The sequence below is a fragment of the Pectinophora gossypiella genome, chromosome 1 (genome assembly GCF_024362695.1).
Source record: "Pectinophora gossypiella chromosome 1, ilPecGoss1.1, whole genome shotgun sequence".
Lineage (NCBI taxonomy): Eukaryota > Metazoa > Arthropoda > Insecta > Lepidoptera > Gelechiidae > Pectinophora > Pectinophora gossypiella.
Window position 1 is genome coordinate 2,885,112 of NC_065404.1, and position 22,431 is coordinate 2,907,542.

The 22,431-nt window shown below is 40.0% G+C and overlaps 2 protein-coding genes across 10 annotated transcripts in view; one reads left to right on the forward strand and one right to left on the reverse strand.

Annotated features, from left to right (window-relative positions):
* The first annotated feature begins 168 nt into the window (after nucleotides 1–168).
* On the forward strand, nucleotides 169–12,330 carry LOC126379752 (zinc finger protein 814-like). Its single transcript, XM_050028596.1, has 18 exons — nucleotides 169–313; nucleotides 933–1,031; nucleotides 1,119–1,215; nucleotides 1,794–2,032; nucleotides 2,311–2,503; nucleotides 3,284–3,495; nucleotides 4,251–4,500; nucleotides 4,847–4,968; nucleotides 5,329–5,472; nucleotides 5,786–5,941; nucleotides 6,314–6,458; nucleotides 6,971–7,175; nucleotides 7,362–7,566; nucleotides 8,045–8,224; nucleotides 8,778–8,921; nucleotides 9,491–9,580; nucleotides 10,072–10,131; nucleotides 10,539–12,330. The coding sequence occupies exons 1-18, from the start codon at nucleotides 179–181 to the stop codon at nucleotides 10,641–10,643; spliced, it is 2,781 nt and encodes a 926-aa protein (XP_049884553.1). The 5' UTR covers nucleotides 169–178; the 3' UTR covers nucleotides 10,644–12,330.
* Nucleotides 12,331–12,372: 42 nt separating this feature from the next.
* Nucleotides 12,373–22,431, reverse strand: part of LOC126378995 (patronin-like) — a 63,746-nt gene continuing 53,687 nt past the window's right edge. For 6 of the 9 annotated variants that reach the window (XM_050027824.1, XM_050028181.1, XM_050027981.1 and 3 more), the window contains 10 exons: nucleotides 22,312–22,407; nucleotides 22,171–22,266; nucleotides 21,772–21,840; nucleotides 21,165–21,372; nucleotides 19,824–19,892; nucleotides 19,059–19,148; nucleotides 17,800–17,907; nucleotides 15,874–16,056; nucleotides 13,835–14,117; nucleotides 12,373–13,591 (listed from right to left, as the gene is read on the reverse strand). In XM_050027824.1, coding sequence (XP_049883781.1) covers nucleotides 13,447–13,591; nucleotides 13,835–14,117; nucleotides 15,874–16,056; nucleotides 17,800–17,907; nucleotides 19,059–19,148; nucleotides 19,824–19,892; nucleotides 21,165–21,372; nucleotides 21,772–21,840; nucleotides 22,171–22,266; nucleotides 22,312–22,407 — 1,347 coding nt within the window. In that variant the 3' untranslated portion in view covers nucleotides 12,373–13,446. Of the gene's footprint in view, nucleotides 13,592–13,834; nucleotides 14,118–15,873; nucleotides 16,057–17,799; nucleotides 17,908–19,058; nucleotides 19,149–19,823; nucleotides 19,893–21,164; nucleotides 21,373–21,771; nucleotides 21,841–22,170; nucleotides 22,408–22,431 lie in introns of all 9 variants that reach the window. The other 3 variants (XM_050028023.1, XM_050028108.1, XM_050027742.1) reach the window with 3 other exon arrangements.

Sequence of the window (22,431 nt, forward strand, 5' to 3'; positions counted from 1 at the left end):
CTTTTAATCGAACATTGCTATTCTGATTTATTTATCGTGATTTTAATTAAATTTTAGTAAATATTAAATACAACGCGAAAATAAAATATCATCCTTATTTGCAAAACCGAAACGCAATGTCATGATAGATGACCTAAACGGAAGTAGATGGCGCAGTTTGATCTTTTCTTTATTGGAGATGGAAGTCTTTCTCTATAATTCTACAGTTTGTAGATTATGTGGAGAAGAAAATGATAGTGGAACCTTATTATATTCTAGTGAAGAAAATAATCAGGACTTATGTGAACTTATAAATACATATTTGCCGATCAAGGTAAAGTGATCATGTAATTTGTGATTGTATTGACTTCGATTTCATAACCAAAATGGCCGACTCCGTACGACTTCAACATTTTCACATCTTTATGCTTATTTTGTTTAGCATTTATTTACTTTTTACAGATTAGATAATAATTAAAAATAAATTATTTATTTAGTTGGTCTATTAAAATTACATTGACAGAAATTTTCGTTATTTTTCTTATTGTGAATGTTGTTATGCTATGAACAAAAAGGATGCATTTTTTTCTCCCTCTCGCGCCACAATTTGACAAATAAATGTGAACAGAATTTACGAAAACTCCGGAAACTTTATTTTAACAAATCTATGATAATCTTTTTTCATAACTGGCACATATACCTACTCATATTTTAAGAAAAGAATAACCATGAATGAGTATTTAGTATCCATAAAGATTTCTACATCTAGTAAAAATACTTAAAAATTTCTTTATTTTTAAGTTCCTATTTATTTGATGTCTTTGAGTGAATACTCTATTATACTTACACTTATCTTGCTGGTTGGCTTGTCTACTATTATTATAAAGTAGCTAAGTAGGTATCTAACATTTATATTTAAGATACTTAGAATTCAATATTTATCATGGTTGTAGGTGTCTGATGATGGACAGCTTCCTCGAACTATCTGCCCCGGATGCACCATACAATTGGAAGCCACTGTTGAATTCCTGAATCTTATTATAAATGGACAGGTAAAAGTTACACTATTTTTAGAACAATATACCTATAACATTTAATATGGCCAAAGACATAAAAGATATCCATTGTAATCCTTACAGAAAGTAATTCGAGAGCTTCACCAAAGAGAGAAGGAGTACAAGAAGTCAATATTGAATAATGAACCGGAAGTAATTACAGAGAAGATTGTTTATGAGAGTAAGTTTTTTTTTTCTTCTGGCTTCCGCGGCTAGCGATGCGCCAATGACAAATCTTGAGAGTGATCTTGGTCTTCAATGATTGTGGTGGTATCATTATGGCGTTTTATATTATTATTGTGCAGTCGTTAAAACGAGGAAACTTTTCAAAAATAAAAAATACCGGATAGGGAACGGAATTTGGAAAAGGTGAGGATCAGGAGAGGAATAATAATAAAAAGAGGAAGTTAAATTTCTAATATCATTAGTATTAATAAACATACTTAATAAACGATAGACTGAAGGATTATTTGAAGATAAAAGGATCTGGATAGAAGTAGGAAAAGGAATGTGTAAGTCCCTGAAAAAGTTGAGCATTATCATATTTAGGACAAGAGTAAGTTAAGTATTGATCACAAACAAATGTCAAATCTCGTTACAACGTTATGCTTAGATACTTTGTTTGATTCTTATCTAGCAACATCCTTTATTTTATTTTATTTATTTTATTTTGGCTAGTAATATTATAATAATAACTAATTGAATAAACAGCTACTCCTATAAAGTTTACAAATATTTAAGAACTTCTCAATATTTCAGTTAACACAAGCAATGGCATTTACCAAGTGGAGCACCCTATTGCCCTGCAAGTGTCAGGGCTTGACAAGCCAAAGAGGAAGCGAGGACGGCCCCCCAAGAAGCCGAAGACACAAGAGGAGATTGATCAAGAGATAGCTGCCAAGGAAAATGAGATCATGGCTAAGAAGCCGGTTAGTGAGATTGAAGTCACTGGGAAACGGAGGAGGAAGACTCCTACTAGATTCAAAGAGGCAGTGCAGGTACTAATCTGATTGCTTTTGAACTAACATAGCTAAGAAAAATGTATAAAAACTATTACCTAAGTATAACAACATTAACAACAATATTAGTATCATGATTCAACTTCAACTTGGAAGTTGAACCCACAGCTTATGACACTTACAACTTAGTGTATTTTGTCATAAATATACTCAGTCACATTTAGATAAGGTACACCAAAAGAAAGACAACATAAACATTATTATCGAATAAAAATAAAAGGTACAAAATTAAAACACAAAACGTCTCTTACTTCCAGGGCAAAGAACTGGAGAGGATATTCAAAGAGGAGGGCGTGATAGACGGCGACGAGAGTGAGGCGGACGTGAAGCCAGACGTAGAGGCGGAGCGACAGCCCACGCCTGTGAAGGAGCCCGAAGTCATCGGACACATGGAGATGTCCGGGGAGCTCGTCGTCGTCGTCAAGGGCAAGGGACGGGGGAGACCTAAAGGTAGCCGACTCGTGCCTGAAGTCGTAAAACAGAATGTCCTTTTAAAATCCAAACCCCTATTTAAACTATTGTTTCTGGAAATCTTGGCCGCAAGGTTATTATAACAGACATCTTTAACATCCTTATTGAAGTTATAGAGGGAAAATGAAAGATGCAAATGCATATAAGTAGATAAATTCTTAAAACTAATGACCTAACTGACGGCTTGTGTCGTCAAGTCAAACACTAATGGTGCTCCCTCACTTGGCGTATTCGGCTGCAATATAACATTTATGATTTTGAGCATCATACAATTACGTAATCCTCGGATCTATAATGAGACGTTATAGGCGAACGCTCGCGGTAAGAGCAACTTTAGACAAATGCACCCGAATTTCGAACAAAAATATTTACTTTTTGTACACAATATTTTTACCCAGAGCCCTAGTAATGTTTAGTTTACCTAAGTATATTAATTACAACAAACATCAAATCAAATCAAATCAAATATACTTTATTGCACAGAACTAGAATTTCAACAATCAGACATAACACATGAATACAGTACAATTTCACTACATCTTACATAAAATTTTCAAAACTCCAAAACGTTATAATGTTTTGGAGTTTGTTAGTTAGTTAATAATATTTAGGTACATTTTATTAACATAAGGTAATGTTTTGATACATATCTCTTAAGTAAATGAATACTTAGCAGTAGTGGCAATAATGTTGATTTCAACTAAATTGTATTAATCTTCACAAAACCAATCAACCGACTCATCCATTCCCCGCTATCAGGACGCATGCGTCCTACACGCGAGCAGTGCGCGATCTGCGGCATGGAGTTCTCGTGCGTGGGGCGTTACATGTCGCACGTGGCGCAGCACGGGCCCGTGACGTACCAGTGCAACTGCGGACACGTCGCCGCCACCCGCCTCGACCACCAGAACCACCAGCGCGACACCAACCACACCGGCCAGAAGATTATACCTCGCAGCGTTGACGACACGGCACGTACTAGCTTCTTACATATACTACATAATCTCACGCCCGTAATCCCACAAGTAATAAAGACAACTTGCAACCCCTGTACCTAGTTCCTTACAGACACACGATAAAGAATAATAATACCTACTACGTACAGAACGGTAACTCCGCCCCGCACCAATTCGTATCGGGTGCCGACCTCACCCCATCTGAATCTGTCTTACTTTAGTCTAGCCTAGTGATGTGCAGTTCCCGAGGATATTCCCACTTTGGATACTTTCCCGGCAGTAAAAAAGCGCAAGACTTATGTAAAAAGAGCTTTCTTACCTAACTTTTAGGCAGATAAAACCAGAGTACAAGAAAGAACAATTTTAAAACTAAAAGCAGCCAGCGTCCTTCCTATCAAAGAGTTTTTACAACGGGAACATTCCCACTCTGGCTACATTTCTGGGAACAACACATCACTGCTTACGCCACTAAGGAGTAAAGTTAAAAGCGCGCAAACTGTCTGTCTCGCTCGCATTTACGCGTTAGGCTGGAAACGGTTAGAATGTCACTTTTGTATAGAGTGTCCAGGGTGTGTTATAGGGGAACCGTCTTTGATTTGGGCCATTTATCTGCCTATATCAATGCATTGGGCCTAAGCCATTTCGACCTTGACCCCAGGCCTCGTGAGGTCGGTTGTCGACCTTGCACTGACTATAAAGAATCAATTTCCAGTTATAAAGGAACTAAAAAAAAATACTGTTACTTATAAACCATTTTTTTTCCTTTACAGGGCCCCGAGACTCCTAACCAAGAAGTAACTTTAGAAAACCAAGAGCTACAGACTGATACAGTGGATAAAATAGTGAATGACATACAAATTAATTCACTTCCTAAACTACTGCCTGATCTGACCACTAAGCTGGAAGCGCCCCCAGCACAGATCAACACCACAGAATTCCTGCAGGACATAGTCAATGATAAACCAGAAACTGTTGAGAATGAACCTGGTGCTAGCACCGATAGTAATAATAAGAATAGTGGTAAGTAGCTTTCTTGAATTGCTGAGTTATCTTGATCATATGACATTAGTTTAATTTATTTTATTTAACAGTTTATTGAACACAGAACAGGGGGGTTAAGAAGGCCACATCAAAGCAATTCATCTAACAAAGCAATATTGCTATTTGACATTTGTTTTCATTGCGCACTTATTTTTATATGCAAAAATTAAAAATGTCAAATTGCAATATTGCTTTTTTAGATGAATTGCATCGGTATGACCTTTGTAACCCCCAGGAAAAAAGACAATTCGACAAACACAAGACAGACAAACGGTTCAGCTTATATCTAGTCTATAATATCTTGATTTTAGTGTTCATATTTCAGATAACAAAGAAAATAATGATGAACTGACTGTAATAACGGGACCAAAAGGCAAGGTGAAGCTAAAGTGCAACCACTGTGACAAGATGTTTAGCAGCAAACAGAGCAAATCTCTTCACATTAAGGTATTTAAAGTACCTACTTTGATTTCATTTAGTTAAAAAAGGTTTTTCTATAATATGCGCTGAATATTTTCCAATTTAGTTGCTTATACGAGTATTATAATTTGCGTTAAGTGCAACGAAATGGCATATATTTTCGTTTACTGTTGCCGAACTATCGAGAGTAGACCACGAAAATCTACTATCGTTATGCCGACTATTGCAAGAACCAGTTCTCTTTCAGCTATCGATAGTAGGGTAGTTTCCAACTAGTCGAATCAGTTACTTTTTAGTAATAATCGCTAGTGTGGTGGCCTGTCGATTAGGTCAGACCAGTATTTCCTTTAATAGTTTGCGTAATGGATGTGCGTGTGCTCCCGGCAGGCGGTGCACCACGGCGAGCGTCCGTACGCGTGCGGCGAGTGCGGCGTGCGCTTCGCGTACCCGCGCTCGCTGGCGCTGCACGCGCTCAGCCACCGCCGACACCGCGCCGCCGCGCGGAGGTACGCCTGCGACCTCTGCGGGAAGGTAACTACACTTCTACTATCCTGTCGATAATATACGCACATAACCTCACACCTATTTCCCACTGGAGTAAGCGGTGACTATGGAATTCCATTTGCGTCGATCCTGACACACTTCTCTTGCTTCCTCCACATTCATCAATCGTTTTATACACTCACGCCCGTAATCCCTAATGGGGTGGGCAGAGCCACAAGTAATCAAAGACAACTTGCAGCTAGCAAGTTCAGGATAACTTATAAAACAGTTACCATGCAGTAAATGTTGGAACAAGACGTTTTGTTGATGTTTTGATGAATGTAACCCTCTTTCACCCCAGGTGCTCAACCACCCGTCGTCGGTGGTGTACCACAGAGAGGCTGAGCACGCTGGGCAGCGTTACGTGTGCAGCAAGTGCGGCAAGAGCTTCAAGCACCGCCAGCTGCTGCAGCGGCACCAACTCGTGCACTCGCAGCTCAGACCCTACACTTGCAAGGTAGGTTATATAGCAGGGGATATCTAGTGGGCTGCAATGGTGTTGCGAACATCATAAAAGAGGGATTCGGCCAGAGTCTCTAATACCCTGCTCTGTTTGTTGTTAAGCAACTCCAAGAAACATGTTGAGCATTAAGATCACCTGCAATTTATTATAGCTGAATTACTGAGATTACAGGGAGCTTCGAGGTCCCTTTTAAATACCTCTTAGAGTTGTTAGAGAAGATTTTGACATCGTTGCTGTCAACTATCTTGAACATACACGAATCTACTACTTAAAATGTAAAAAGATATTGGTGGCGCCACACGTCGGCCTCTTCGCTCCAATGTCGCTCAAGGGAAGGCAAGTACAAAGACTTGGTGTAATCCTCAGATATGCAACGCGACGTTCAAGACGAAGGCGAACCTGATCAACCACCAGCTGCTGCACTCGGGCGTCAAGAAGTTCAGCTGCGAGATCTGCAAACACAAGTTCGCTCACAAAACCAGTCTCACGCTACATATGCGATGGCATACAGGTACTGAAATCTTTACTTACTAATACTAAGTAAAGAACGGCAACTCTCCGCTCCCCGCCAGCGGCTGAGCTAGGTTTACCTCACCCCCCCCCCCCCCCTCGGTCTTACTTTATTCTTCAATCGTATGGGCGTCAGACGACACACACACAGATGCACGTGTACGATAACGGCAATATGTAGTGCCCGTATAAGACGAGGTTTTTTGTATGAACCGTGGTGTGTCTCTATGCTAAATGTTATTTATAACAGATAACCTTTTAGATTCTAGTTTCATTGTCATTTATAAACTGTAATCCATAATAAATATTTCCCGTCTTGAACCAAATGCTCATAAGGAACGGTACCTGTCTACTTCCCATGAGATGGAGTGGAACAAAGATGTATAGAAACTGACTAATCACAGAGAAAACGGTCTTTCGCTCGCTGTGATGAGTCAATTGTGTAAGTCTTTAGACCACTCCGGTTCAGTGTCGCGTTAGAATGAAGATGACTGTCATTTGTTTAATTTGCAGGTACGAAGCCATTCGTGTGCAACATCTGCGGCAAGAGTTTCAGCCAGAAGGGGAACTTGTCTGAACATCAACGCATCCATACGGGCGAGAAGCCGTACCAGTGCGGAGTGTGTCCGCGCCGGTTCACCACCAGCTCGCAGTTCCGGCTGCATGCGCGCCGGCACCAGGCAGACAGACCTTATGCTTGTAACCACTGCCCTAAGCGGTGAGTGTTGATTCAGCGTATAATTAGTTCGGAATAATGCAGTTCAGGCAAATATCACGTCGGCTGGTTAGGGTCTTTTCCTCAGGGACTCAAGTGGAGGGGGGGAGGGGCTTTGAAACAGATAACCATTGAACGGCTGAATATATGCCGTACGTAAATAAATACAAATGGTTTATGCACCCGCAGGTTCGTGTCCCGCGGGTCGTGGGCGGCGCACCAGCGGCGCTCGCTGCGGCCGCGCGCGCACGCGTGCAGCGTGTGCTCGCGCAGCTTCGCGGAGCGCTGGGCGCTCGTGAAGCACATGCGGCGCCACACCGGCGAGCGGCCCTTCCGCTGCCCGCACTGCCCGCGGACCTTCGCCGACTGCTCCAACCTCAACAAGCACAAGAAGGTCACTACGCTTGCTAACTCTTTCTCATCACATCACTAATTTAAGAGCCACACTCTTGTCTGTCAAAGATCAATTCCTTCAGTTCCTTATAAGACACGACGTTCGCCTTCTCTTTAACTGTTTCTACAATCGATAAAATCGGAATATTCTACTCGACTCTTCTATCGTGTGGGTTATGAGGTGGATTACCAACCTCATCAACCCTGGTGTCAGGGTTATTATTGCCTATTCGACTGAACTACCTGTATGTATTGTATAAAATTACCTAATGCATACATAAGACCACGCGTATCTCGCTTTTTAGTAAGCTAGACCACAGAATTCCACTTACTAGGATCCTGATTCTTGATACGCCACTTCCCCCTTTTCACTCTCATCAATAACTTTAAGCTTGCACGCCGGTTTAGTAGTCTTAACCTGGCGTTTGGCTTGCTATGGCAGCATCATAACTGAAACGACACGTGTCTTCCGTCTCCAGCAAGTGCACAAACAGATGAGCCTGCTAGTAAACAGCGAGCAGCAGCTAGTTGCAGAGCAGAGCTCGCCGCAGCCAGAAGTACTGACGGTGGTGGACGACGACGACGACGAGAAGGTCATCTACGTCACCTACGACGTCGACGACGCCGAGCCCGGCTTCCATATACTAGATCCTGAACAGGTCCTCACGTCTTTGCGTTTTATTTTGCTAGTAACTTTATTGCCTTCTTTTGTCAACAACATTGGCTATTGCAGCCACATGAGGATTCACTTAAAAACAGGGGGTTAAAACGCCACATCAACGCAACGCCACATCATATTTGACGATAGAATAGTAACTTAGACAAACAACACAATAAAGGAATATAGCCAGCTCCATACCAACCCATAAACGTGTTGCTTCAAAACATCCATCCGAAGGAATGAGCAGAGAATAAAGAATAAATACTATAGAACGGTAACTCTCCGCTCGCACCAATTTGTATCGAGCGTCGACCTAGATTTACAATACATAATTCTTTATTGCACAAAAGGAACATATAACACAGGCATCCAACAAATGTGCAAAAGGACGCCTTATTGCCCTCACCTCTGGGTGGCCGTAAGGAAGAGTACGCGGACTGTGCGTCGCTTGCACTTACGCGTTAGACGCCACGAAATAAAAGTGATATTTTTGTGTGGTGTCCGGGATGTGGTATAGTCCCTTGTAATATTTAGTTTGATTTTGGTTGTAGGTGGCGAGCGTGGGTGTGGGCGTGGACGTGGGCGGCGAGAGCGCGGCGGGCGAGGGCTGCGCGGTGTTCCCGGCGCCGCTGGTGCTGGGCGCCGCGCCGCTGCCCGCGCTGCCCATAGCGCTCGACACCACCGACCATATCGCCGTGCGTATTCTACCTATACATTACACACTACGGACCATAACTTTATAAAAAATATATCTATGTCACAAAGATAGGTAGATTTAGATGTCATAAAGACATGAGCCACGAAGGTTAGGTCACTGGTAGCGTAATTCTTCCATAGATATCGACATAAAATGCATGCGAGAGGCCTGACTTAGCATTAGAGTACAAAAGGTTGATCTTCTCTCGTGTGCGCCGAGGGTTATTATTGACCCGCCGCAGGCCCCTGACATGGCTCATGTAACGACTGCACATCTGCCGACTGCTTAATGTGCCCTCCGAACCACGGAGTCATCTTATTCTCCGGTGAATCAAGTAATTACAACCTGTAATGGCCTCACCAATACCAGTGACAGACTCCTAATGTTTTTTTTTTTGTTAGACGTGGCTAGCATGCGCAAAGCGATAAAGTTTTGTCACGATCATTATAACTGGACTTCTGGACCGTGAGCGCACCGCTCAACGACTGGACCACTAGACCTGGCCGTTCAATGTTCTATACTAGACTGTCGATGCTAATTACCTTGACACTGTATTGTATATTCTAGGTAACGGACGAGCAAGGCAACCCGCTTCACTTCACAATGCAGGACGGCACGCGGCTGGCTATCACCTCCACTGACGGGAAGTCTTTACAGGTAATTGCCCTATCTTAAACTCAGTTAAATAAACCGCCAATGTAGCTGATTACTAGCCCAAACGCCTCTAACTCGCTGGAGTAGCGTGGTGGACTATGCTCCATTACCCCCAGCAGATTTTTTTTTAACGTGACTTATTGTAGATTTGCCGCAGATGGCATGAACTACTTACTGAAGGCTCTCACCCGGTACAAGACAACAGGCCTGAGGGTGCCCAGTTGGGAGCGAACGCAGGCTTAGGGCGTCGTCTGAGAGGAAAAATATTTAAAAGAATTAATCGACCCTAGTTGGTCGATAGCGATAAACGCTGATTGAAGGAAATCGTCGACCACGCCGGCGGGGTCGGTATCGAGGTCCGACCCCCAGCAGTGGGATGTATAGGTTTCTATAGGCTATACTTGTAAGCAGTGAAAAATAACGCACTCACTCATTCGACTTCAGATACGACGAGGCAGCTTTAATTGAACAATGGTAATCATTTTCTTTTTCAGGTCATAACACAAGACGGTCAAACTATACCTGTAGAAATTAACGAGTTCAACGATGAAGAGGTTTGTATCATGATTATTACCCCTATTCTCAGTAGTCTTACCGAGAAGTCTTACCAGTTGAACTACTGGGAATTTCCTTCCCAATAGACTTATTGAATAGGAAGACTTCGCTGTTGCGGCTTCGCCGATCAGTTTGGCAAATACTATAGGCGCATAGTCTTTACTATGTTTGTTTTCAAACTGATCTTTATTCATTAGGTACATAACATAATTACACATACAACCTAACTACACAATCTCTATAGCCGAAGAAAAGTAGCAGCAAGAAAAATCTCGGTACAGGGGCCTAGACGTTCTTAAATAAATATTGAATACAATTTCAGTAATTTGGCTGCTCATTATAATGACCTTACGGTTTTGAGGTAAGTTAGATAGATGTAATAAAACTTACCTGTATCTTCTTCCAGGAAGCGGATGAGGTTCCAGAGACGGTGGTCCATCAAGTGAGCCTCCAAAAGACGGTGGAGTCCACTGCCTCGTCGCCCGTTACCCACTACTTCACCATTGTGTAGCGTTTACTAGACCAGACGTTACCACCCCTAACGCATGAGTAGAACTACAGCAGGACAGAAATATAACGCATCACCTAGTGCGAAAGATACTAGATATCTGCTTCGCACTAAAAGTATACACGACTTAGCACGAACGACACGAGAGATGTCACTCTAATCGTGCTTCGTTAAACTGAGTATGGTATGGTAAAATATGGGGTTAGTAGTGGTCAACCAAATTCAATAATTAGGGCCTAATTTGGCGTCAATAGCGGGTATTGACGTATCTGAATGTTTCTAAGCTCAACTAAACCGTCTGACGATAATTAGTTCAAAGATTTTCGGTATAGTGGACGTCTTCAAACTTATTATTCTCAATCTTGATAAACTTTAAATTGCATTGTGTTATTGACATTGTAACGAACACTGAGGGGGATGATTCAGACCATGAGTCTTGAGTTAATATCAAATGGAATATTCCGTCGAAAAATTCATGTTCTTTTTTTATTATTTTCAATTTTCTACACCTGCGATGGAAGATTACACTTGATATTAACTCATAATAATGCGCTGAATTAACTCCCTCAGTACGTACTTGTATGGCTACCTGTACGTACCTGTACGGGGTGTAGTGTGGCATCGTAACAAATATTGAAGGGGATGATTCGGAGTTGATATCAACTGGAATTTCCGATAAAAATGAATTTTCCGACATTTTATTTTCAGTTCTATACTTTTGCTATATCAACTCAGAACCATGGTCTGAATCACCCTCAAAGTTTTCGTTACGATGTCACTAACACCCTGTATAATATTTATTAAATTAATATGAAGTATGTGGTGTTTTCGAACGGATCTCTAATTTAATTATTATAAATTAAAAATATTCTTTGTATATAATTTAATTCTATGTCCCATGAGCATAATGTATTATGTGATCATTAAGCTGGGTGTCCTGTACTTTTTTTCTCAATATACTACACATTAAACACGTAAGATATATGTATAATGGTGCTAATTCCTGTAAATACCATCTAATTTTATTTTAAGTTATATCTGTCATTTTCTTATCCGCCGAAAAGGAAAGGGACGGGTAATCGACAAGCATAAAATTTATGGAACACACGTCAATTTTAAGCACAAATCTAAACCAACCGTCTAAAAATTTTACATCCGCCAATAACCCGACACAGTTAAGTAGACAGCACGTCAAACGGATTGCATACCAGCGACGTACCTTTTGATTCGCCCGGGTTATTCATTCATTCACTCATTCTTCCTAAAATTAAGAGCTGTGAATCATCCGTCCCTTTCCTTTTCGACGGATATGAAAATGACGGATATAACTTTAAATAAAATTAGGCGGTGTCTGCAGGAATCGGGGCCAATGTTTAGTGTAGATAAAATATGCGTAGGAAACCTGAGAGGTTATATCGGCCACGTCGCCGCGTCGAAAGAATTCACCTAAAAAAGCAATATTTGTTTGTTTGACAAATACCAATATTCCTTTTTAGAGGAATTGCTTCGATGTGGCCTTTTCAACCTTCCTGGCTTGAAAATTACACCTTCCAAAAGTAATGATTGTGATGTTAGACAATGTTTGCATAGTGTGATGTGATGAGTCACAAAGTGGTATTGTAGCCAGTATTGTCTTAGAATATAATTTGTTATATGATTATTACAAACCTGAATAAATGATTAAACTTTTCGTCGGCTTTTTCCTGTGGCAAATTGAAATAAAACAACCCAGTAATATGAAATTCAATATTATTTCGTTATGCTTTTTAATAATACAATATATTTGCATACCATATACTATCGGTAGTATATTATTGATGACCAATCATTAAACAATGAAAAAATGATATTCATCAATTCTCGTTTTAACATTCTTTTAATAAATAGCTGTATACAAAAAAACAATTATTTACAGGATAAGGCAGTACAATTACCACGTAAAGTGTGCCTTCACTTATTTAAGCTATACAAGCAGTAAAAAAATGGAAATTGAAATAACGTTAAATGAGGGTCATTTAAACAAATACGTAATCATCCTACCTTAACTCCAGTCAATTGAAATAATTACTAACGAGTTAATATTATAACAAATAAGCGATAATTAGTTTGTGAATTTGTTATTTTAATAATGTGATACGGGACAGTTTACTTATAATGTATCTAATACGAGCATACATCCGACAGTTTGGCTGTTACATTTGATTTGAGACAATTTCTTTGATTTGGAACGTACCGACTCCGAATCTCACTAATACATATGGCAAACATTGCGTTTATACACCGAGTAATCTCCGCGTCGTGGACTATCGCTGCAATCATCGCCCTAACCGAGCGAGCCGAGCCGCGCTGCCCCCCGCATGTACCGAGCAGCCGCAGGGCCCGCTCATCAACTAACAAACATCGCGGACACAAATTCAACATGATAAACTTTCACAAATCGAAACCAATCAAAGCATATGTATAAAAACCCTAACTTGATTCGAGCTTACAACCTCCTAATAATCGTCCTAACTGTACAATATGACACAGGCACCGATCGCTGGCGCGGCGCGTCCAGAACGCCGCGATTAAATTAAGTGATTACTATGACTGGTGGCCGGCGCGCCTGGACGGCCGCCGCCGAGTATCGGCCGACATCACACCACCGCATTATAACGTAACGCAGACCCTCCTGGGAAATGCACTAACAGATTTTTAAAATAATGGACACTGGCACTATTGCCCTACGGTAGCGTTTAACTGAAGAGTAAAAGGCTTGACTCGAGTGCCGCCGGCGACTAGATATCGTGTGTGAGAGCCTGGCCCGTTATATCACTAGAGCCATGTCCTTCTTGCTGGGCAGCTGCGTCTTCTTGCCTTGCCACAGCGAGTTGTGTATCGTGAACGCGTCGATCGTCACCGTCAGGTGCTTCGTGTGCACCTGCGAGAAGCATTTGCTGCCCGAATTGTATCTGGAAACGACAACCATATCATTACTATTTCGTCCAACATCCATGACGATGGTAAATTACATCATCTTAACCCTAGCAATGGTGTCGATTTGGGCAACCATTAACTTACTTTGACAGGAGTAAAACTAGCTGCAACTCCTTCAATTTTGGAGTTGTCAAAGTAAAATGAGGTAAATATTGTGTGCGCCCGAATAGGCACTATTGTCGTAATCAGTTTAAATCAGCAAAAAAACCCGTACTCACTTAAAGAACTTATCGAACATCCTATCGTTAACGTGTTTCGGGCCGGTGCCATACAGCTTGGTCACTTGCTCGGTGTCGGGACAGTAGGAGTAGAGCGCGCGGAACTGGCAGCCCGCGTCTCGGAACAGCACGAGGAAGTGCTTCGCTTCGGAGCGCGCGATCTCTTCCAGCACCCGCCGCTTGGCCTCCGCGTTCACGGCGCCAGGGAATACGCAGTACTCCACGGCGTTCAACATAATGCCCCTATTTGACTTCGTCGTGGGTTGCTTGTATAATCGAGGACCTGCAAAATGTTGGTTTGTGTTGGTCAATTATTTGATTGATACTTAAATATTTTCTGCAATAAAACCTTTTATACCTAAATCTTAAGTGTCATTATAATTATGTAAGCATCTTTCGCTTGAATTTACAGAAATAACTGCTTTGTCATATACTTTATATCAAATTAATAAGTTATATAATAGTTTAATTTTGAATCTATACGCAAAAAAAAAAACAAAACTAAACAGAAGTATATAAAAGCCTGTGATATTTTACAACCATTACCATTTTTTTTTATCGTTTGCTTATATTAATCTATACACACCTACAATTACATGTATTTATACGTATGTGTGGTAACAATTTTAAGTGTTGCTATGTTTTTGTTAAACATGAAATGAAGCCAAATTCAGTGATGAATGCACAATTGTGTCGTGCGTTTAGTGTCGAAAAGCATTGTCAAAGCGGTAACAATCGTTAGAACTCAAAATGCACTCGGAAAACCATGCCTTATTTTATTTTAATACAATTATAATCGAGGACCTGCAAAATGTTGGTTTGTGTTGGTCAATTATTTGATTGATACTTAAATATTTTCTGCAATAAAACCTTTTATACCTAAATCTTAAGTGTCATTATAATTATGTAAGCATCTTTCGCTTGAATTTACAGAAATAACTGCTTTGTCATATACTTTATATCAAATTAATAAGTTATATAATAGTTTAATTTTGAATCTATACGCAAAAAAAAAAACAAAACTAAACAGAAGTATATAAAAGCCTGTGATATTTTACAACCATTACCATTTTTTTTTATCGTTTGCTTATATTAATCTATACACACCTACAATTACATGTATTTATACGTATGTGTGGTAACAATTTTAAGTGTTGCTATGTTTTTGTTAAACATGAAATGAAGCCAAATTCAGTGATGAATGCACAATTGTGTCGTGCGTTTAGTGTCGAAAAGCATTGTCAAAGCGGTAACAATCGTTAGAACTCAAAATGCACTCGGAAAACCATGCCTTATTTTATTTTAATACAATTATAATCGACTCTTGAGATATTCTATGAAAAAAGATAACAGTTTCTCTTTGGCGTTCTATGAATTTGAACACTGTAAAGATGAGCGCCAATGGCACTTTTTCATATAGAATAACAAATTACAAGTTGAGCAATCTATTCTGTTGGCATGACATCGGTGGCTCATTCACTATTGGTGCATTGTGTTTGTTTAGCTACAGTAATTTGGTATCAGACTAGACCTTTCCGTTGTCCTTCGTAGGATGCTATCCAAATAATTAATGGTCAATTATTAATTAAAATGTTAAGTATAATAACATAATGTAAAATAAATACCATGAATATGATACAATGATTGTTAAGATCTTAGTGTTGTTTTGTAGTCACACACATCATTTTACCTTAACTTTAATTGCATTGTGATATAATTATATTAAAAAAATAATTCATTGTACCTCAGGAATAAAACAAATCACTTGACGTTTAACGTATTTGATAGTGCCCACGTAACATGGACGTTATATAATTATCATAATATATTTATCTAATTACTAATACATAACGTTGCTTAAAAATAGTAAGACACAACAATAGCATACACAAAGATGGTGTCCCCAAACAGGATATGACAACGAAAATGTATATAAGAATTAGCTGGAATAAATCATAACTATTACGAATATATGTTATGCGACAGCTCGGGCCCATAGTGACCAATTAAATAAATAGTTTCAAAAGTAGCGTACTCACCGGAGTAGTCCATGATGGAGGAATGTGTGGAGGAGACGTCGGAGGCGTCGTCGGGCGCGTGCACCCGCCGCTTGCCGATGGCGCCGGGCAGCGAGCCGGGCCCCGAGCCGGCCGGCGAGCCCAGCGCGCGCAGCCCCGGCGACGCCGCGCGGCGCGGCGGCGTGGCGCGACCCAGCCCCGAGTCTACGCACGCACCACCGTTACACCCACGGCCCACTGCCCACTGACTCGCACACATACCTCGCCCACATACCATACACACCTACTCAACTACACCCAGTTAACATTAAATAGGTACCAGAACGTTCAATACTGTGATTTTTTAATCATCTGAGAAAGATGTGCGTGAAAGATTGTTTTACCTATTACATAGACGTACTAGTCTCTTAACCCAGAAAGGAAATAAACATGGGACAAAAACCTTATTAACAAACAATTTTAAATTATATGATATGTTATCCACATAAATTGATACTTGATAAAAAATAAGCAATATGCGCACTATACTATAACTTCTTTGAAAATAATATTAAGTCGTTAGATTTGAATTTTAATTTATCACATGGGAATCGAACCCACACCTCTTAGCGTAAAAATCGAATTTCATTTTAAATAAAACATGTATTCACCAAGGATTAATCCTTTTACCCCTGTTAGTAAAAGTAAGATCGTAATCATTTTACAGTCTAGCATAAAATTAATAATTAGTAAAGAAGAAATAAAGAATTGTATTAATATAATCTATTATACGTAAAAAGTAATAACATCTATCAACGATATAAAGCGTAAAACACTAAATGTACTAATCATTTACTTATGTGACATGAGATATACAACTGCTACTGCGAAGCTAACTAAAATGGCAAAACTAAATAGAAGAAGCCTCTAACATTCTGTATTTTAAATATTGATATAACATTATTAACTATTTTATATTTGTGACATATTAAAAGTATTATTTATTATTTTATTCTTTGGTTCAAAAACATATATTATCGTCGGTGGAGTATGTTATTTTATTTATTGTATTTTATTGTAGCAATAGTAAGATATATAACAGCTATTTATATACAACACAACATATTGTAAAAGTTCTAGCTTTTACAAGGTGTGAAGTGTGTGTGGTTAAGCTAACAAGCTTCACAGATAGGTATAACGATACACTAAACGAGAAACTGGCTAAGTTTGCAAGCTGTTTTTGTTTAGCTATATGTCGCCATTTGTCGCGGCGCCCTAAAATTTCATTGCATTACTAGACTACGACATCTAGGCCGTAGTACGCCAGCGACGGATTCTTTGATTCAAAATGTTCTGGTAAAATAATTACCGACGTACGTCACAAGTAAAATATTCCATACGACTATGACAACAACACAAAGATAAGACGATGTCACACCAACACCATAATAGTTAAAATATAGAAATACCAAACATGCTTTAGAAACAAATTGGATAAACTGGAACAAAACCTCATACCACCGTAAAATAATATAATATGTATGTATTATGCCGATGACCCAATAAACAGAAACTGTGCACAAGACGAGACAAAAAGTACGAGGGAGATGTGATGACAAATATTGACAAAGTAGAATATCGTGTAATCAGTTAAGTATACTTTATCAAGAATATTGACATACTTTTGTCATTATCATTACGTAACACTGGACAGTAATTAAGTAAGTAGCACAATTACCATGTTACAAGATTCAGTCAAATCGTATTATTTGATCTGGTGATTACATATTTTGCATTTGTTAAGACAAAACCATATCTTTTATAATTATATTTGGTAAACAAATATATTGCTGCTATTGTAAAACATCTCCCCGTACAGCAACGTAAAAAGGTAAACCCAACGCACCAAAAGCTTAACCTTCAACCAACGTGAGAAAGCCTTTACAAGGGGTGTACAGTCGTTCTTACCGCACAAGTTCATAAGAGAGCTAGACTTCCTCCCCGTCTTAAAGTTACTCTGGTAAGTGGAATATTTAGACCTTCCACGAGTCGACTGTGGTTCCTCACTCACACGCTCTGAAAATGTTCAGTATATCACGCCAACGCATGCACAAAGTCGGATTTAGTCAGCAGTCGGTACCACGCGACGGAAGCATGCAATCAAGCAGGCTCTCTCTTTGTCACCGTTACATTACATTATATGGCAAACAAAATTTAAGACTAGTCCGCGACTATCTTTACCACATGACTTGAATATTATGGAACCAATACTGGAAATGCGCGGAAGGTCTATAGGGCGCTTCGGAATTTATTTAATTATAAGCTTCATATAAACCTCTTCAGAAATCCGCTTGCAATCTACTATAAAAGGCAAAGAAGCATCAATCTTGTGTATACTAAAACTATGCATTGCTGAAATCATACACATATAATATAATGGAATTTAAAATAAATATAATTCAAGCGATCTACTAAAACTGAATTTCGAAAAAGCATTTTACTTTGGGACATTGAGCCGTATTGCCATACTCGGAGTAGGTGATTTCATTTGGTGTTTTTCAAACAACAAATTCAAAAATATTTATTAAGATTTTGTCTTGAAGATTTAAAAATATCCTAAAATACACACATAGTAAATGTTGAATAGACATTTTAGAATCTTCAAAACAAATATAGTTGCAAAGATGATTCGTTTTGATTTAATGTAGTACAAATTGTGATACGAGCTAATTAAAATCAAATACATTTTTGTAGTGAGTAATCAAAACAATTCATCAATAAACGGGCAGATAACAACATCGCTCTGTATGCTCGGATGTCAGGTGGAGTAGAAGCATATCAATCGGCTGTAGAATATTTCTGTTGCCCATTGATTTGCAGCCGGCTGGGTTTATGTCAATGCACACACAACACTTAATTTTTCTTGTGGAGATCTTCTAATTAGTGAATAGGACATGTTGTTACAGAATCTAGATATGATTTATTGAGATCATGGATAATATTTGCCCTCTTATTTATATTTAAATAATCAAAGCCAAGTTGTTCGAAGTTGAAAAATGTTACCATCGCAAGAGGTATGTATGTATTTGTATCTCATCGAAGATGATTTATAAAATAAAAATTCATGGCGTGACTTGAACCCAGCCGGATATGAAAGCACAGCAAACGCTGGGTTAGTGTGTGGCTGGCTATGTTGGCAACACTGATGTTTTGTAATGTTGGCTCACCTCGCGACGTCTTGCACGAGCCGCGCCGCCCCAGCGGGCCGCTCGACGCACTACCCGGGGACATGCCGCCGCGATCCTCTACTGGCGATTCTGCGGATAATGGTAGTTAGGATTAGATAAGCTTGAACTCCATTGGAGACATGCAATTAAGACTGATTTGTTATTATTATAATTCTTCTTCTTTTTCCAGATGTCACTGATGGGCCTTTGCTTTTATTATATTTATTTATATCAATATTCATCACATGGGCTTTTAGAAGGATATTGTAAACGGCGTCGACATCACAAATTAGTCAAATGTAAAAATAATAAAAAGGAAAATATTATAAATATAACAAGCTGCGTGTATGGGGCACATAAAACATGCAAGGGATCAAATAGTGGGCGAATAATTTACGTCTTTTCATAGTTTCGAGACTTTTTATATATTTTATTTGCGTGGAATGGAGGCTACGCGATTATTTTTAGTAGTTTTAAGATGGCGCAGTACGTTGACCTGGAAATCTAGATTTAGGCTATAGATGTGCAATTAATTGTGTTATGTCTGATTGTTTAAATGTAGTTCTGTGCAATAAAGTATATTTGATTGATTGATTGATTGCAATTTACAATTAACTCCACGTTCCATTGATAACTTAGCAAATGTATTGTTTACTAAAATACAGACCAACGCGACGCCAAAAATTATTGAAACAAAATACGCGGGGAGAACCTCCACTCCACTGCACTCCTGTTCTACCGTTATTCCAGTTACGTAGTACTCACCGCGGTAGAGCCCGGCGCGCTCGGCGAGGCTGTCCTGCGAGCCGCGGTAGTAGTCGCGCCGCATGCCGCCTACACACAACACTAACTGCACTACACGCTACACACATTGTGCTCACTTATACTCAAATATTATGGTACAACCAAGACTGCCTATAGGTAAACTTACGTAATTTGGTGACATACGTACTTATGTTGGATGTTCTCGGTTGGAATTTCCAACCGCATATTTGTACAAAAAAAACAATCTAGGACATAATTCAGATGCCGATTCTACAACTTTTATGTACCTCTATGAAAATGTTGCCATAAGATTTGAGTATAACACATTGATTGGACAGCGAAAAAAAATATTGGCCATGCCGGAGCGAATAACATGTGGGATAACAGTGCATCTACAAATATTATCACAAACAATTAACAGGCTACAACATATAACTTTATAAGTGCTTTAGTAAAACAAGTACATAGTAGAACAGTGTGATAATATTTATAGACGACAAATATACAAAGGGGCAAGCTAAAAACATTTAGTGCTTAACAAGGAGTATAGCGGTAAGTGGGTCCAAATTAAAACAATAACAGTCATTCACAGAGACTAAAAATAGGACGTATTCAACAAAGAACAAAATTTTGGGTATATTTTGTACGTATGTCGTGAATAATGATGTAAGCTCCCAGAATAAAATAAAATAAATATCTTTACTTGGTCCTTTGACCATGTGTATTGGTAGATGCACTGCTGACGCCTATAAATTGGGACCGTCGGCAAGGCGTTATAACCGTTTACCGAAACTAAGACTTTTCCAAATAATGTGGTATACATCAGAATTGACGCGGGGACAATATTTTGAATGGAATTGTGCTTCTACCAATATATATGATCAAAGACTTGCTCAGCTTTTCTACCAGATCTTACAGGATCCGTTTCAATATTTTGGAAGTGGGAGCTTACGCCACATACTTCCAGTATGCAGTACATTTTCTACTGGCCGCATACACTTGAAAGATTCTAATAGCTTTTTGGGGGAAACATCATAGGAAAGTTTTCATTCGCTTACATTCTCTTATTCGACCACATTTATTCGATCGCACTTACACGACCACTGTTATTCGACTACACTTATACGACATCTCTTATTCCACCAGACTTATACGACAACTTTTATTCGACCATTCTTATACGACCGTTCTTATTCAACCATTCTTATATGACCACTCTTATACGGCAACTCTTATTCGCCCACACTTAATCGACCACTCTTATACGACTACTGTTATTCGACCACGTTTATTACACTTCCTTAACAAAAAACTTGCGAATGCCATGTAAGTGAATCTCACCAGTGAGATTGGTGGAGCTGGGCTGCTTGGTGGCCAGCATGCCCTCGGCGGCGTGCAGCGCGCCGCTGTCCACGTGGATGGTCTTGGGCCGCGCGCGCGCCGCCGCCGCCTTGCCGCGCAGGCGCGCGCCCGCGCCCGCCACGGCCGGCGCCGCGCCGCCGCCGCCCTTCATCGACTCCATGAACTCAGACTTGTCCAGGACTTTGCCCTGGGGACGATCACGAACCATTAGTGAAAATCGTAAAATCGAAAGGAATCATTTAGAGTCAGTGAAGCTCTGAGAAGTGGACAGGTTTAGGTCTGAGTGGAGAGGGATTAGGAAGGACTACGGGATGGAAATAAAAAGGGGAGGCGTTGGACTGCGTTAGGACACAATAAGCCAGGGAGACACGTAAAATAAGTACATAAAGGACAATGGGCAAAATTAAATTGAAACTTTCTTGTACGTGTATGTTTTTGCCCGCTGTTCTTTTAATGTAAAGTCGAGGATGCAACTACATATAAATGCGCATGTAATAACGAAATCACATATAATGTCAAACAACCATCCAGAAGATTCAACTTAGGTTTAATGTTAGATACAAATATAGTTTTGAAAACAACTGACCCCACTGTAAGATTTTCTTTTATTCTTTTCGATTTGCCAGCTATGCAAACTTTTTCTTTTGTCCAGTGGCTGGCGAATAAAGAAAGAAAGAAAAACGTTTATTTCCTTTGCACCCACATCAGTCTCGGCTACACTTCTACTATATAAGATTACGAATCACTGGTGAACTGTATTTTAGACTTTTACGGAAATGAATATTTGATACTATCAACTTATAGTAGATGTGTAGTATAATGACGACTGAAGCCTGTCTTATAATCTGCGAGTGAGGGAGCGGTGTGACATTAGGTATTCGTGCCCATATATCCCACATAAAGCTTGTATGGTTTCACCGCACCGCGCCGCTCCCACACTCCCGCATTGATTGTGCACGAGCCAGCATGTATCCAAAGGAAGTACCTCTCTCTCGGCCTCCTCCATGGCCTTCTTGAGCTTGTACTGGTAGAGTATTTGCTCCCGGCGGCGCGCCTGCTCCTCCTTGCGCGCCAGCTTGTGCTCGGCGGCGGCCTCGTCGCGCGCGCGCCGCGCCGCGGCCGCCGCCTCGGCCCGCGCGCGCGCCTCGTCCGCGCGCTGCCGCCGCTGCAGCGACAGCAGCATTATACGCTCCTTCTTGCGCTCCATTTCCTCCGCACTATTCTGTAAGGCCAACAATGACGGTAC